General features: G+C 47.7%; 1 protein-coding gene across 1 annotated transcript in view; it reads left to right on the top strand.

Annotated features, from left to right (window-relative positions):
* The first annotated feature begins 11,302 nt into the window (after nt 1-11,302).
* Nucleotides 11,303-15,259, top strand: part of MBOAT1 (membrane bound O-acyltransferase domain containing 1) — a 55,033-nt gene continuing 51,076 nt past the window's right edge. Inside the window, exon 1 of the mRNA XM_038771158.1 lies at nt 11,303-11,509. Coding sequence (XP_038627086.1) covers nt 11,369-11,509 — 141 coding nt within the window. The 5' untranslated portion in view covers nt 11,303-11,368. The remainder of the gene's footprint in view (nt 11,510-15,259) is intronic.

Here is a 15,259-nt window from a genome sequence, read left to right as displayed (position 1 = left end):
AACAAAATATAATAAGTAGAATGAATATGTACAAGTAAAATAGAGTAATAAATATGTCCAAACATATATTCATTCATTCAATCGTATTTATTGAGCGCTTACTGTGTGCAGAGCACTGTACTAAGTGCTTGGGAAGTACAAGTCGGCAACATATAGAGATGGTCACTACCCAACAACGGTCTCACAGTCTAGAAGGGGAGACAGACAACAATACAAAACATATTAACAAAATAAAATAAATAGAATGAATATGTACAAGTAAGAGTAATAAATATGTCCAAACATATATTCATTCATTCAATCGTATTTATTGAGCGCTTACTGTGTGCAGAGCACTGGACTAAGCGCTTGGGAAGTACAAGTCGGCAACATATAGAGACGGTCCCTACCCAACAACGGGCTCACAGTCTAGAAGGTTCAAATCCCAGCTCCGCCGCTTGTCTGCTGTGTGACTTTGGGCAAGTCGCTTTACTTCTCTGGGCCTCAGTTCCCTCATCTGGAAAATGAGGAGGAAGACTGGGAGCCCCACGTGGGACAACCTGATCACCTTGTAACCTCCCCAGCGCTTAGAACAGTACTTTGCACATAGTAAGCGCTTAATATATGCCATTATTATTATTATTATTATCTTGTACCCTCCTCAGCGCTTAGAGCAGTGCTTGGCACATAGTAAGCGCTTAATAAATGCCATTATTATTATTGTTATTATTATCTTGTACCCTCCTCAGCACTTAGAGCAGTGCTTGGCATACAGTAAGCACTTAACAAATACCAACATTATTATTATTATTATTACAGTGCTTGCCATACAGAGTGTTTAATCACTGCCATTATTATTATACTCCACCTCTTATGCCCTCCTTTCGTTGGCACCCTCTTCTAGACTGTGAGCCCGTTGTTGGGTAGGGACCGTCTTTATATGTTGCCGACTTGTACTTCCCAAGCGCTTAGTACAGTGCTCTGCACACAGTAAGCGCTCAATAAATACAATTGAATGAATGGCTCACCCCAAGCGTGTCTCTCCTCTTTGTAGTTTTACCCTCTTTTGCTTCGGCTCTCCTGTTGTCTATTTTTGAACCGAAGCCCTTATATTCCATATTTAGAGGCACCCTCCTCTCGGGGGGATTAGGAGCCAGTGATTACAGCGTTTGTAAATCCAGAATTAAAGTCACAGATAAGAAATGACACGTTTATAAAACACAGATTAAGTTGATGCCTTCCAACCTTACAGGTTTTCCAGCAAAATAGTTATTGCAGTTTAAAAGGAACCCTAACAAAGCGGGCCTGTAGCTATGCTAAGATCACAGGCTGCACCTCTATCTTTAGACCGGCAAATGGAAGATAATAATAATGTTGGTATTTGTTAAGCGCTTACTCTGTGCCATGCGCTGTCCTAAGCGCTGGGGTAGATACAAGGTCATCAGGTTGTCCCACGTGGGGCTCACAGCCTTCATCTCCATTTTACAGATGAAGTAACTGAAGCACAGAGAATCGATCAATCGTATTTATTGAGCGCTTACTGTGTGCAGAACACTGTACTAAGCGCTTGGGAAGTCCAAGTTGGCAACATATAGAGACGGTCCCTACCCAACAGTGGGCTCACGGTCTAGAAAGGGGAGGCAGGGAACAAAACCAAACGTATTAACAAAATGAAATAAATAGAATACAGAAGTGAAGTGACTTGCCTAAGGTCACACAGCAGACAAGCGGTGGAGCGGGATTAGAACCCACAACCTCTGACTCCCAAACCCGGGCTCTTTCCACTGAGCCACGCTGCTTCTTTGCTCCGTCTAAAAATCTGTAACTTATTTTTTTATATTAACATCTGTCTCCCTTGCTCTAGACTGTCAGCTCGTGGTGGGCAGGGAATGTGCCTGTTTATTGTTGTACTCGCTCAAGTGCTGAGTACAGGCGCATGTCAGCTGTGTGACCTTGGGCAAGTCACTTCACTTCTCTGTGCCTCAGTTACCTCATCTGTAAAATGGGGATGAAGCCTGTGAGCCCCCCGTGGGACAACCTGGTCACCTTGTATCCTCCCCAGAGCTTAGAACAGTGCTTGACACATAATAAGCGCTTAACAAATGCCATCATCATTATTATTATTACAGTGCTCTACACACAGTAAGGGCTCAGTAAATACGATTGAATGAGTGAATGAATTAGCCCGGTGAGGGCTGGCTGGTAGCCTCGTCTACACCTCGTCTCGAGAAGCAGCGTGGCTCAGTGGAAAGAGCCCGGGCTTTGGAGTCAGAGGTCATGGGTTCAAATCCCTGCTCTGCCACTTGTCAGCTGTGTGACTTTGGGCAAGTCACTTCACTTCTCTGGGCCTCAGTTCCCTCATCTGGAAAATGGGGATGAAGACTGTGAGCTCCACGTGGGACAACCTGATCACCTTGTAACCTCCCCAGTGCTTAGAACAGTGCTTTGCACATAGTAAGCACTTAACAAATGCCATTATTATTATTATTATTATTATTATTACAGTGGTCTGCACAGAGTGAGCGGTCAGTAAATATGATTGAACGGAACATCATCTACCCTGCCATTGCTGGTTTATAACCTGATGTACATTAGCCGACTTGTACTTCCCAAGCGCTTAGTACAGTGCTCTTCACACAGTAAGCACTCAATAAATACAATTGAATGAATGAATTGGCCTGGTGAGGGCTGGCTGGTAGCCTTGTCTACACCTCATCTTGAGAAGCAGCGTGGCTCAGTGGCAAGAGCCCGCGGGGGCTTTGGAGTCAGAGGTCATGGGTTCAAATCCCTGCTCCGGCACTTGTCAGCTGGGTGACTTTGGGCAAATCACTTCACTTCTCTGTGCCTCAGTTCCTTCATCTGTAAAATGGGGACAAAGACTGTGAGCCCCACGTGGGACAACCTGATCACTTTGTAACCTCCCCAGAGCTTACAACAGTGCTTTGCACATAGTCAGCGCTTAATAAATGCCATCATCATCATCATCATTATTACACCAGCTCTGCCAGGGAGCTTTATAACCTGGCAGGGAAATCTGCAGGGGCAGGAAGCCTCCTCTTAGGGTGGTGGCGTGGGGAAATGGAAGTTAGAGGTGTGGATTGGGAAAGGCAGGACATGGGACCCGGGAACCCAGGGGGAGGATTCAGGGGGTTGGAAGATGGGCCAGGAAAATCCCAAAGCGGTGAAATGCCAGGGAGGGGTGGGGCGGGTTGAAGGTTGGGTAAGGCTAGTTTTATGTGGCTTGGCTGGCAAAGGGGTCGGGTGCCTTCAAGCCAATTTTGGGTTTTTCCTCAGACCCGCAGAGCCAATTGAAGGTTTTTCCTGAGAGGGAGTAGAGTTCCCGAGCCAGGATTTCTCCTGAGAGGGAGCAGAGCTCCCGGGCCTGGATTTTTCCTGAGAGGGAGCAGAGCTCCCGGGTCAGGATTTTTCCTGAGAGGGAGCAGAGCGTCCGGGCCAGGATTTTTCCTGAGAGGGAGCAGAGCGTCCGGGCCAGGATTTTTCCTGAGAGGGAGCAGAGCTCCCGGGCCAGGATTTTTCCTGACAGGGAGCAGAGCTCCGGGGCCAGGACTTTTCCTGAGAGGGAGCAGAGCTCCCGGGCCAGGATTTCTCCTGAGAGGGAGCAGAGCTCCGGGGCCAGGATTTTTCCTGAGACGGAGCAGAGCTCCCGGGCCAGGACTTTTCCCTGAGAGGGAGCAGAGTTCCCGGGCCAGGATTTTTCCTGAGAGGGAGCAGAGCTCCCGGGCCAGGATTTTTCCTGAGAGGGAGCAGAGCTCCCGGGCCAGGATTTTTCCTGAGAGGGAGCAGAGCTCCCGGGCCAGGATTTTTCCTGAGAGGGAGCAGAGCTCCCGGGCCAGGACTTTTCCTGAGAGGGAGCAGAGCTCCCGGGCCAGGATTTTTCCTGAGAGGGAGCAGAGCTCCCGGGCCAGGATTTTTCCTGAGAGGGAGCAGAGCTCCCGGGCCAGGATTTTTCCTGACAGGGAGCAGAGCTCCGGGGCCAGGATTTTTCCTGAGAGGGAGCAGAGCTCCCGGGCCAGGATTTCTCCTGAGAGGGAGCAGAGCTCCCGGGCCAGGATTTTTCCTGAGAGGGAGCACGGGCCTGGATTTTTCCTGAGAGGGAGCAGAGCTCCCGGGCCAGGATTTTTCCTGAGAGGGAGCAGAGCTCCCGGGCCAGGACTTTTCCTGAGAGGGAGTAGAGCTCCCGGGCCAGGACTTCTCCTGAGAGGGAGCAGAGCTCCCGGGCCAGGATTTCTCCTGAGAGGGAGCAGAGTTTCCGGGTCAGGATTTCTCCTGAGAGTGAGCAGAGCTCCCGGGCCAGGATTTCTCCTGAGAGGGAGCAGAGCTCCCGGGCCTGGATTTTTCCTGAGAGGGAGCAGAGCTCCCGGGTCAGGATTTTTCCTGAGAGGGAGCAGAGCGTCCGGGCCAGGATTTTTCCTGAGAGGGAGCAGAGCTCCCGGGCCAGGATTTTTCCTGAGAGGGAGCAGAGCTCCCGGGCCTGGATTTTTCCTGAGAGGGAGCAGAGCTCCCGGGCCAGGATTTTTCCTGAGAGAGAGCAGAGCTCCCGGGCCAGGACTTTTCCTGAGAGGGAGCAGAGCTCCCGGGCCAGGATTTTTCCTGAGAGGGAGCAGTGCTCCCAGGCCAGGATTTTTCCTGAGAGGGAGCAGAGCTCCCGGGCCTGGATTTTTCCTGAGACGGAGCAGACCTCCCGGGCCAGGAGCTGCTGGGGAAGAGGGGAAAGGACAGAGAGGAAAAGGAGAAAGTTGTGGGTGGGAGGAGGGGGGATCCTTCCCCTCTGCAGATCATTTATCCCCCCACCTCTGCCATCTCACTGACCGAAATCCCCACTTCCCTAGCCAGGCTTCCCGGCATTCCTACTCCTGCCACGATTGGGAAACTGGGAAGGGGCGGGAGGGATTGGCAGGTGGTGGAGCCCAGGCTGGGGAAAAAGGGATGAAAAAGGGGTAGGGGACTGGGAAACTCTGGAAGGACGGGTGGCTGGGAAGAGATGGGGGGGGGGGGGGGTCAGGGAATTTTAGAACTTGGAAGGGAGGTCCAGGAGGGGCCTAGTTGTCCCCTTCCCCACCCCGGCCAGGGGGGCATCACCTACAGTGCCACCAGGGGTGGGGGGGGCATATTCCCTGGCTCAGAGGAAAGAGCCCGGGCTTTGGAGTCAGAGGTCATGGGTTCAAATCCCGCCTCCGCCACTCGTCAGCTGGGTGACTTTGGGCAAGCCACTTCACTTCTCTGGGCCTCAGTTCCCTCATCTGGAAAATGGGAATGAAGACTGGGATCCCCACGTGGGACAACCTGATTACCTTTCATTCATTCATTCAATCGCATTTATTGAGCGCTTACTGAGTGCAGAGCACTGTGTTAAGCGCTTGGGAAGTACAAGTTGGCAACATATAAAGACGGTGCTTTGCATATAGTAAGCGATTAATAAATGCCATTATTATTATTATTTGGGGTGTGGGGTGGGCATCAGAAGCAGCGTGGTTTATGGAAAGAGCCTGGGCTTGGAAGTCAGAGGTGGTGGGTTCTAATCCCAACTCCGCCACTTACATAATAATAATAGCATTTATTAAGCGCTTACTATGTGCAAAGCACTGTTCCAAGCACGGGGGAGGTTACAAGGAGATCAGGTTGTCCCACGGGGGGCTCACAGTCTTCATCCCCATTTTCCAGATGAGGGAACTGAGGCCCAGAGAAGTGACTTGCCCAAAGTCACCCAGCTGACAAGTGGCGGAGCCAGAATTTGAACCCATGACCCCTGACTCCAAAGCCTAGGCTCTTTCCACTGAGACACACTGCTTCTCTAACCCCAACTTCATCACTTATATAATAATAATAATGATAGCATTTATTAAGCGCTTACTATGTGCAAAGCACTGTCCTAAGCGGTGGGGAGGTTACAAGGAGATCAGGTTGTCCCACGGGGGGCTCCCAGTCTTCATCCCCATTTTCCAGATGAGGGAACTGAGGCCCAGAGAAGTGAAGTGGCTTGCCCAAAGTCACCCAGCTGACAAGTGGCGGAGCCAGGATTTGAACCCATGACCTCTGATTCCAGAGCCCGGGCTCTTTCCACTGAGCCACGCTGCTTGTCAGCTGTGTGACCTTGGGCAAGTCACTTCACTTCTCTGGGCCTCAGTTCCCTCATCTGGCAAATGGGGACGAAGACTGTGAGCCCCCCAGGGGACAACCTGATCAACTTGTATCTTCCCCAGCGCTTAGGACAGTGCTTGGCACATAGTAATAATAATAATTGTGGTATTTGTTAGGCGCTTACTATGTGCCAAGCACTGTTCTAAGCACTGGGGGAGTAAGTGCTTAACAAATACCACAATTATTATTATTATTATTATTATCGGGGGATTAGGGAGCAGTGGAAGGGCGGATGAGGGGGTCGTGGGGATGGGGGGCGGAGCTAGCGTTTTGAACAGTGCTTAGCACATAGTAAGCGCTTAACTAATATCATCATCATTAGTATCAGGGGTTCAGGATGCAGAGGGAGGGGAGAATAATAATTATTATTATTATTAGGAGTTGGGATGCAGGGGAAGGGGAGGATAATTAATTATTATCATCAGGAAGTAGGGATGCAGGGGGAGGGGAGGATAATCACTAATTATTATTGTCATTATCATCAGGGGATCGGGTTGCAGAGGGGGGCGCGGATCTTCATTATTATTGTTATTATCATCGGGGGTCGGGATTCAGGAGGAAGGGCGGATAATTATTAATTATTATCTGGGGTCGGGATGCAGGGGTCGGGGCGGGCAATTCTTATTACTTCTTCTAATAATAATAGTTGTTATGAGGGGGTCGGGATGCAGAGGGAGGGGAGGATAATCATTATTATTAATAATAATACTACCAATACTGTTAATAATACTACTAATGATACTAGTAATGGTAGTGCTTCTACCAGCTGTTACCTTGTGGGGGTCGGGATGCAGAGGGAGGGGCGGATAATCATTATTATTAATAATCCTACTAATAATACTGCTAATAATACCGCTAATGATACTAGTAATGATACTAGTAGTGCTTCTACTAGCTGCTATCCTTCGGGGGTCGGGATGCAGAGAAAGGGGCGGATAGTCATTATTATGAATAATCCTACTAATAATACTGTTAATAATACTACTAATGATACTAGTAATGATACTTGTAGTGCTTCTACTAGCTGTTATCCCTGTGGGGGTCGGGATGCAGGTGGGGGCGGATACTTATTATTATTATTAATGGTACTACTAATAATACTGCTAATAATACTACTAATGATACTAGTAATGATACTAGTAGTACTTCTACTAGCTGTTATCCTTCGGGGCTCGGGATGCAGAGGGAGGGGGCGGATAATTATTATTATTAATGATACTACTAATAATGCTGCTAATAATACTGCTAATGATACTAATAATGATACTAGTAGTGCTTCTACAAGCTGTTATTCCTGTGGGGGTCGGGATGCAGAGGAAGGGGTGGATAATTATTATTATTATTAATGATACTGCTAATAATACTGCTAATGATACTAGCAATGATACTAAGTGCTTCTACCAGCTGTTATCCTTCGGGAGTCGGGATGCAGAGGGAGGGACGGATAATTATTATTATTATTAATGATTCTACTAATAATACCGCTAATAATACTACTAATGATACTAGTAATGATACTAGAAGTGCTTCTACTAGCTGTTATCCCTGTGGGGGTCGGGATGCAAAGGGAGGGGTGGATAATCACTATTATTAATAATCCTATTAATAATACTGCTAATAATACTACTAATGATACTAATAATGATACTAGTAGTGCTTCTACTAGCTGTTATCCCTGTGGGGGTTGGGATGCAGAGGGAGGGGTGGATAATTATTATTATTATTAATGATACTGCTAATAATACTGCTAATGATACTAGTAATGATACTAGTAGTACTTCTACCAGCTGTTATCCCTATGGGGGTCGGGATGCAGAGGGAGGGGTGGGTAATTATTATTATTATTAATGATACTGCTAATGATACCAGTAATGATACTAAGTGCTTCTACCAGCTGTTATCCTTCGGGAGTCGGGATGCAGAGGGTGGGGTGGATAATAATAATTATTATTAATGCTACTACTAATAATACTACTAATGATACTAGTAATGATATTAGTAGTGCTTCTACTAGGTGTTATCCCTGTGGGGGTCGGGATGCAGAGGGAGGGGCGAATAATCATTATTATTAATAATCCTACTAATAATACTAGTAATGATACTAGTAGTACTTCTACTAGCTGTTATCCTTTGGGGGTCGGGATGCAGAGGGAGGGGCGGATAATAATAATAATTATTATTAATGCTACTACTAATGATACTAGGGATGAGGACTGTGAGCCCCATGTGGGACAACCTGATCACTTTGTAACCTCCCCAGCACTTAGAACAGTGCTTTGCACATAGTAAGCGCTTAATAAATGCTATTATTATTATTATTATTATTATTATATTAGTAGTGGTTCTACTAGGTGTTCTCCCTGTGGGGGTCGGGATGCAGAGGGAGGGGCGGATAATAATAATAATCACTATTATTAATGCTACTACTAATGATACTAGGGATGAGGACTGTGAGCCCCATGTGGGACAACCTGATCATCATCAATCGTATTTATTGAACGCTTACTGTGTGCAGAGCACTGTACTAAGCGCTTGGGAAGTACAAATTGGCAACATATAGAGACAGTCCCTACCCAACAGTGGGCTCACAGTCTAAAAGATCACTTTGTAACCTCCCCAGCGCTTAGAACAGTGCTTTGCACAGAGTAAGCGCTTAATAAATGCTATTATTATTATTATTATTATCATTATTATTATATTAGTAGTGCTTCTACTAGCTGTTATCCTTCGGGGGTCAAATGCAGAGGGAGGGGCGGATAATAATAATAATAATTATTATTAATGCTACTACTAATGATACTAGGGATGAGGACTGTGAGCCCCATGTGGGACAGCCTGATCACTTTGTAACCTCCCCAGCGCTTAGAACAGTGCTTTGCACATAGTAAGGGCTTAATAAGTGCTATTATTATTATTATATTAGTAATGCTTCTACTAGGTGTTCTCCCTGTGGGGGTCGGGATGCAGAAGGAGGGGTGGATAATAATAATTATTATTATTAATGCTACTACTAATGATACTAGGGATGAAGACTGTGAGCCCCATGTGGGACAACCTGATCATCATCAATCGTATTTATTGAATGCTTACTGTATGCAGAGCACTGTACTAAGCGCTTGGGAAGTACAAATTGGCAACATATAGAGACGGTCCCTACCCAACAGTGGGCTCACAGTCTAAAAGGTCACTTTGTAACCTCCCCAGCGCTTAGAACAGTGCTTTGCACAGAGTAAGTGCTTAATAAATGCTATTATTATTATTATTATTATTATCATTATTATTGTATTAGTAGTGCTTCTACTAGCTGTTATCCTTCGGGGGTCGGGATGCAAAGGGAGGGGTGGATAATAATAATAATAATTATTATTAATGCTACTACTAATGATACTAGGGATGAAGACTGTGGGCCCCATGTGGGACAACCTGATCACTTTGTAACCTCCCCAGCGCTTAGAACAGTGCTTTGCACATAGTAAGCGCTTAACAAATGCCATTATTATTATTATTATATTAGTAGTGGTTCTACTAGGTGTTCTCCCTGTGGGGGTCGGGATGCAGAGGGAGGGGCGGATAATAATAATTATTATTATTATTAATGCTACTACTAATGATACTAGGGATGAGGACTGTGAGCCCCATGTGGGACAACCTGATCATCATCAATCGTATTTATTGAACGCTTACTGTGTGCAGAGCACTGTACTAAGCGCTTGGGAAGTACAAATTGGCAACATATAGAGACAGTCCCTACCCAACAGTGGGCTCACAGTCTAAAAGGTCACTTTGTAACCTCCCCAGCGCTTAGAACAGTGCTTTGCACAGAGTAAGCGCTTAATAAATGCTATTATTTAGACTGCGAGCCCACTGTGAGCCCCTTTTCGACTTTGAGCCCACTGTTGGGTAGGGACTGTCTCTAGATGTTGCCAGTTTGTACTTCCCAAGCGCTTAGTACAGTGCTCTGCACATAGTAAGCGCTCAATAAATACGATTGTTGATGATGATGATGATGATTATTATATTAGTAGTGGTTCTACTAGGTGCTCTCCCTGTGGGGGTCGGGATGCAGAGGGAGGGGCGGATAATAATAATAATAATTATTATTAATGCTACTACTAATGATACTAGGGATGAGGACTGTGAGCCCCATGTGGGACAACCTGATCACTTTGTAACCTCCCCAGCGCTTAGAACAGTGCTTTACACATAGTAAGCGCTTAAGAAATGCTATTATTATTATTATATTAGTAGTGGTTCTACTAGGTGTTCTTCCTGTGGGGGTCGGGATGCAGAGGGAGGGGCGGATAATAATAATAATTATTATTATTGTTAATGCTACTACTAATGATAGTAGGGATGAGGACTGTGAGCCCCATGTGGGACAACCTGATCACTTTGTAACCTCCCCAGCGCTTAGAACAGTGCTTTGCACATAGTAAGCGCTTAATAAATGCTATTATTATGTTATTATATTAGTAGTGGTTCTACTAGGTGCTCTCCCTGTTGGGGTCGGGATGCAGAGGGAGGGGCGGATAATAATAATAATTATTATTAATGCTACTACTAATGATACTAGGGATGAGGACTGTGAGCCCCATGTGGGACAACCTGATCACTTTGTAACCTCCCCAGCGCTTAGAACAGTGCTTTACACATAGTAAGCGCTTAATAAATGCTATTATTATTATTATATTAGTAGTGGTTCTACTAGGTGTTCTTCCTGTGGGGGTCGGGATGCAGAGGGAGGGGTGGATAATAATAATAATTATTATTAATGCTACTACTAATGATACTAGGGATGAAGACTGTGAGCCCCATATGGGACAACCTGATCACTTTGTAACCTCCCCAGCGCTTAGAACAGTGCTTTGCACATAGTAAGCTCTTAATAAATGCTATTATTATTATTATTATTATATTAGTAGTGGTTCTACTAGGTGCTCTCCCTGTGGGGGTCGGGATGCAGAGGGAGGGGCTAGACAGTAGGCCCTGCCTAGCGGGGGGCGGGGCCGGAGCCGGGGTTCATCCCCGCCTGCCGGGAGCAGGAGGAGGAGGAGGAAGAAGAAGAAAAAGGAGGAGGAGGAGAAGAAGAAGAAGGAGAAGAGGAGGAGGAGGAAGCAGAAGAAAAAGAAGGAGGAGGAGGAAGGCCCAGGCCCAGGCCCCCCGCCGTCTTGGGTGGGATTCCTCCCCTCCCAGTCCATCCCACTGCCGCAGGTCGGTGACAAGATGCGGGATGGCCGCCCCTTCTCCTCCTCTTCCTCCTCCTCCTCGTCCTCCTCGTCCTCCTCCTCCTCCGGGCAGCCCTCCGGCCCGCACCACGGGCTCCACCCTGCTGCTCCCGCTCAGCCTCCTCCTGGGCCTCCCCCTCGACCAGGTGAGACACGCCCCCCCGGCCTCCCCCCCAAAACCGCTCAGTACACTGCTCGGCACCCAGGAAGCGCTCAGTAAATAGGATTAATAATAACGGTGGTATTTGTGAAGCGCTCACTCGGTGCCAAGCGCTGGGATGAATGGTTCTTTCTGTGGCTGGCCGTCTCTCCCCCCTTCAAGACTGGGGCAGCGGTTTTCTCTCTCTCCACTGCTGTAGCGCTTAATACAGTGCACCCAGGAAGCGCTCAGTAAATAGGATTAAGAAGGATGGTACTTGTTAAGCGCTTACTGTGGGTGAATGGTTTTTTGGCTGGCTGGCTGTCTCCCCTACTTCTAGACTGTTTGGGGCAGCGGTCGTCTCTCTCTCTCCAATGCTGTAGCGCTTAATACAGTGCCACCCAGGAAGCGCTCAGTAAATAGGATTAAGAAGGATGGTATTTGTGAATGGGATGAATGGTTCTTTGGCTGGCTGGCCGTCTCTCCCCCCTTCAAAACTGTTTGGGGCAGCGGTTTTCTCTCTCTCCACTGCTGTAGCGCTTAACACAGTGCACACAGGAAGCGCTCAGTAAATAGGATTAAGAAGGATGGTATTTGTGAAGCGCTTACTGTGTGCTAAGCGCTGGGGTGAATGGTTTTTTGGCTGGATGTCTGTCTCCCCTCCTTCTAGACTGTTTGGGGCAGCGGTCGTCTGTCTCTCTCCACTGCTGTAGCGCTTAGTACAGTGCTCGGCACACAGGAAGCGCTCAGTAAATAGGATTAAGAAGGATGGTATTTGTGAAGCGCTTACTGTGTGCTAAGCGCTGGGGGGAATGGTTTTTTGGCTGGATGTCTGTCTCCCCTACTTCTAGACTGTTTGGGGCAGCAGTCGTCTCTCTCTCTCCAATGCTGTAGCGCTTAATACAGTGCCACCCAGGAAGCGCTCAGTAAATAGGATTAAGAAGGATGGTATTTGTGAATGGGATGAATGGTTCTTTGGCTGGCTGGCCGTCTCTCCCCCCTTCAAAACTGTTTGGGGCAGCGGTTTTCTCTCTCTCCACTGCTGTAGCGCTTAACACAGTGCACACAGGAAGCGCTCAGTAAATAGGATTAAGAAGGATGGTATTTGTGAAGCGCTTACTATGTGCTAAGCGCTGGGGTTAATGGTTTTTTGGCTGGCTGGCTGTCTCCCCTACTTCTAGACTGTTTGGGGCAGCTGTCGTCTCTCTTTCTGTCCATTGCTGTAGCGCTTAGGACAGTGCTCTGCACACAGTAAGCGCTCAGTAAGTAGGATTAATAATGATGGTATTTGTTAAGAGCTTACTGGGTGCCAAGCGCTGTTCTAAGCGCTGGGATGAATGGGTTTTTGGCTGTCTCTCCCCCCCTTCTAGACTGTATTGGGCAGCGGTTGTCTCGCTCTCCCTCCATTGCTGTAGCGCTTAGGACAGTGTTCTGCACACAGTAAGCGCTCAGTAAGTAGGATTAATAATGATGGTATTTGTTAAGCGCTTACTGGGTGCCAAGCGCTGTTCTAAGCGCTGGGATGAATGGTTTTTTGGATGTCTGTTTCCCCTCCTTCTAGACTGTTTGGGGCAGCTGTCGTCTCTCTTTCTCTCCATTGCTGTAGCGCTTAGGACAGTGTCCTGCACACAGTAAGCGCTCAGTAAATAGGATTAATAGTGATGGTATTTGTTAAGCACTTACTGGGTGCCAAGCGCTGTTCTAAGCGCTGGGATGAATGGTTTTTGGAATGGCTGTCTGTCTCCCCTACTTCTAATCTGCTTGGGGCAGAGGTCATCTCACTCTCTCTCCAATGCTGTAGCGCTTAATACAGTGCTCGGCACCCAGGAAGCGCTCAGTAAATGGGATTAATAATGATGGTATTTGTTAAGCGCTTACTGGGTGCCAAGCGCAGTTCTGAGCGCTGGGATGAATGGGTTTTCGGCTGGCTGGCTGTCTCCCCTCCTTCTAGACTGTTTGGGGCAGCTGTCATCTCTCTTTCTCTCCATTGCTGCAGCGTTTAGGACAGTGTTCTGCACACACTAAGCGCTCAGTAAATAGGATTAATAGTGATGGTATTTGTTAAGCGCTTACTGGGTGCCAAGCGCTGTTCTAAGCGCTGGGATGAATGGGTTTTTGGCTGGCTGTCTCTCCCCCCCTTCTAGACTGTATTGGGCAGCCGTTGTCTCGCTCTCCCTCCATTGCTGTAGCGCTTAGGACAGTGCTCTGCACACAGTAAGCGCTCAGTAAGTAGGATTAATAATGATGGTATTTGTTAAGCGCTTACTGGGTGCCAAGCGCTGTTCTAAGCGCTGGGGTGAGTGTTTTTTTGGATGTCTGTCTCCCCTCCTTCTAGACTGTTTGGGTCAGCTGTCGTCTCTCTTTCTCTCCATTGCTGTAGCGCTTAGGACAGTGTTCTGCACGCAGTAAGCGCTCAGTAAATAGGATTAATAGTGATGGTATTTGTTAAGCGCTTACTGGGTGCCAGGAGCTGGTATAAATGGGTTTTTTTGGTTGGCTGTCTGTCTCCCCTCCTTCTAGACTGTTTGGGGCAGCCGTCGTCTCTCTCTCTCTCCAATGCTGTAGCGCTTAATACAGTGCTTGGCACACAGGAAGCCCTCAGTAAATAGGATTAATAATGATGGTACTTGCTAAGCGCTTACTGGGTGCCAAGCGCTGTTCTAAGCGCTGGGATGAATGGTTTTTGGAATGGCTGTCTGTCTCCTCTCCTTCTAAATTGCTTGGGGCAGCGGTCATCTCTCTCTCTCTCCAATGCTGTAGCGCTTAATACAGTGCTCGGCACCCAGGAAGCGCTCAGTAAATGGGATTAATAATGATGGTATTTGTTAAGCGCTTACTGGGTGCCAAGCGCTGTTCTAAGCGCTGGGATGAATGGTTTTTTGGCTGGCTGGCTGTCTCCCCTCCTTCTAGACTGTTTGGGGCAGCTGTCGTCTCTCTTTCTCTCCATTGCTGTAGCGTTTAGGACAGTGTCCTGCACACACTAAGCGCTCAGTAAATAGGATTAATAGTGATGGTATTTGTTAAGCGCTTACTGGGTGCCAAGCGCTGTTCTAAGCGCTGGGATGAATGGGTTTTTGGCTGGCTGTCTCTCCCCCCCTTCTAGACTGTATTGGGCAGCCGTTGTCTCGCTCTCCCTCCATTGCTGTAGCGCTTAGGACAGTGTTCTGCACACAGTAAGCGCTCAGTAAGTAGGATTAATAATGATGGTATTTGTTAAGCGCTTACTGGGTGCCAAGCGCTGTTCTAAGCGCTGGGGTGAGTGTTTTTTTGGATGTCTGTCTCCCCTCCTTCTAGACTGTTTGGGTCAGCTGTCGTCTCTCTTTCTCTCCATTGCTGTAGCGCTTAGGACAGTGTTCTGCACGCAGTAAGCGCTCAGTAAATAGGATTAATAGTGATGGTATTTGTTAAGCGCTTACTGGGTGCCAGGAGCTGGTATAAATGGGTTTTTTTTGGTTGGCTGTCTGTCTCCCCTCCTTCTAGACTGTTTGGGGCAGCCGTCGTCTCTCTCTCTCTCCAATGCTGTAGCGCTTAATACAGTGCTTGGCACACAGGAAGCCCTCAGTAAATAGGATTAATAATGATGGTACTTGCTAAGCGCTTACTGGGTACCAAGTGCTGTTCTAAGCACTGGGATGAATGGGTTTTGGAATGGCTGTCAGTCTCCCCTACTTCTAAACTGCTTGGGGCAGCGGTCATCTCTCTCTCTCTCTCCAATGCTGTAGCGCTTAATACAGTGCTCGGCGCTCAGTAAATAGGA

This window comes from Tachyglossus aculeatus, chromosome X2 (genome assembly GCF_015852505.1).
Source record: "Tachyglossus aculeatus isolate mTacAcu1 chromosome X2, mTacAcu1.pri, whole genome shotgun sequence".
In the NCBI taxonomy this organism is placed as follows: Eukaryota; Metazoa; Chordata; class Mammalia; order Monotremata; family Tachyglossidae; genus Tachyglossus; species Tachyglossus aculeatus.
Note: the sequence above shows the minus strand (reverse complement) of the source record. Positions and strands in the feature narration are given on the sequence as shown.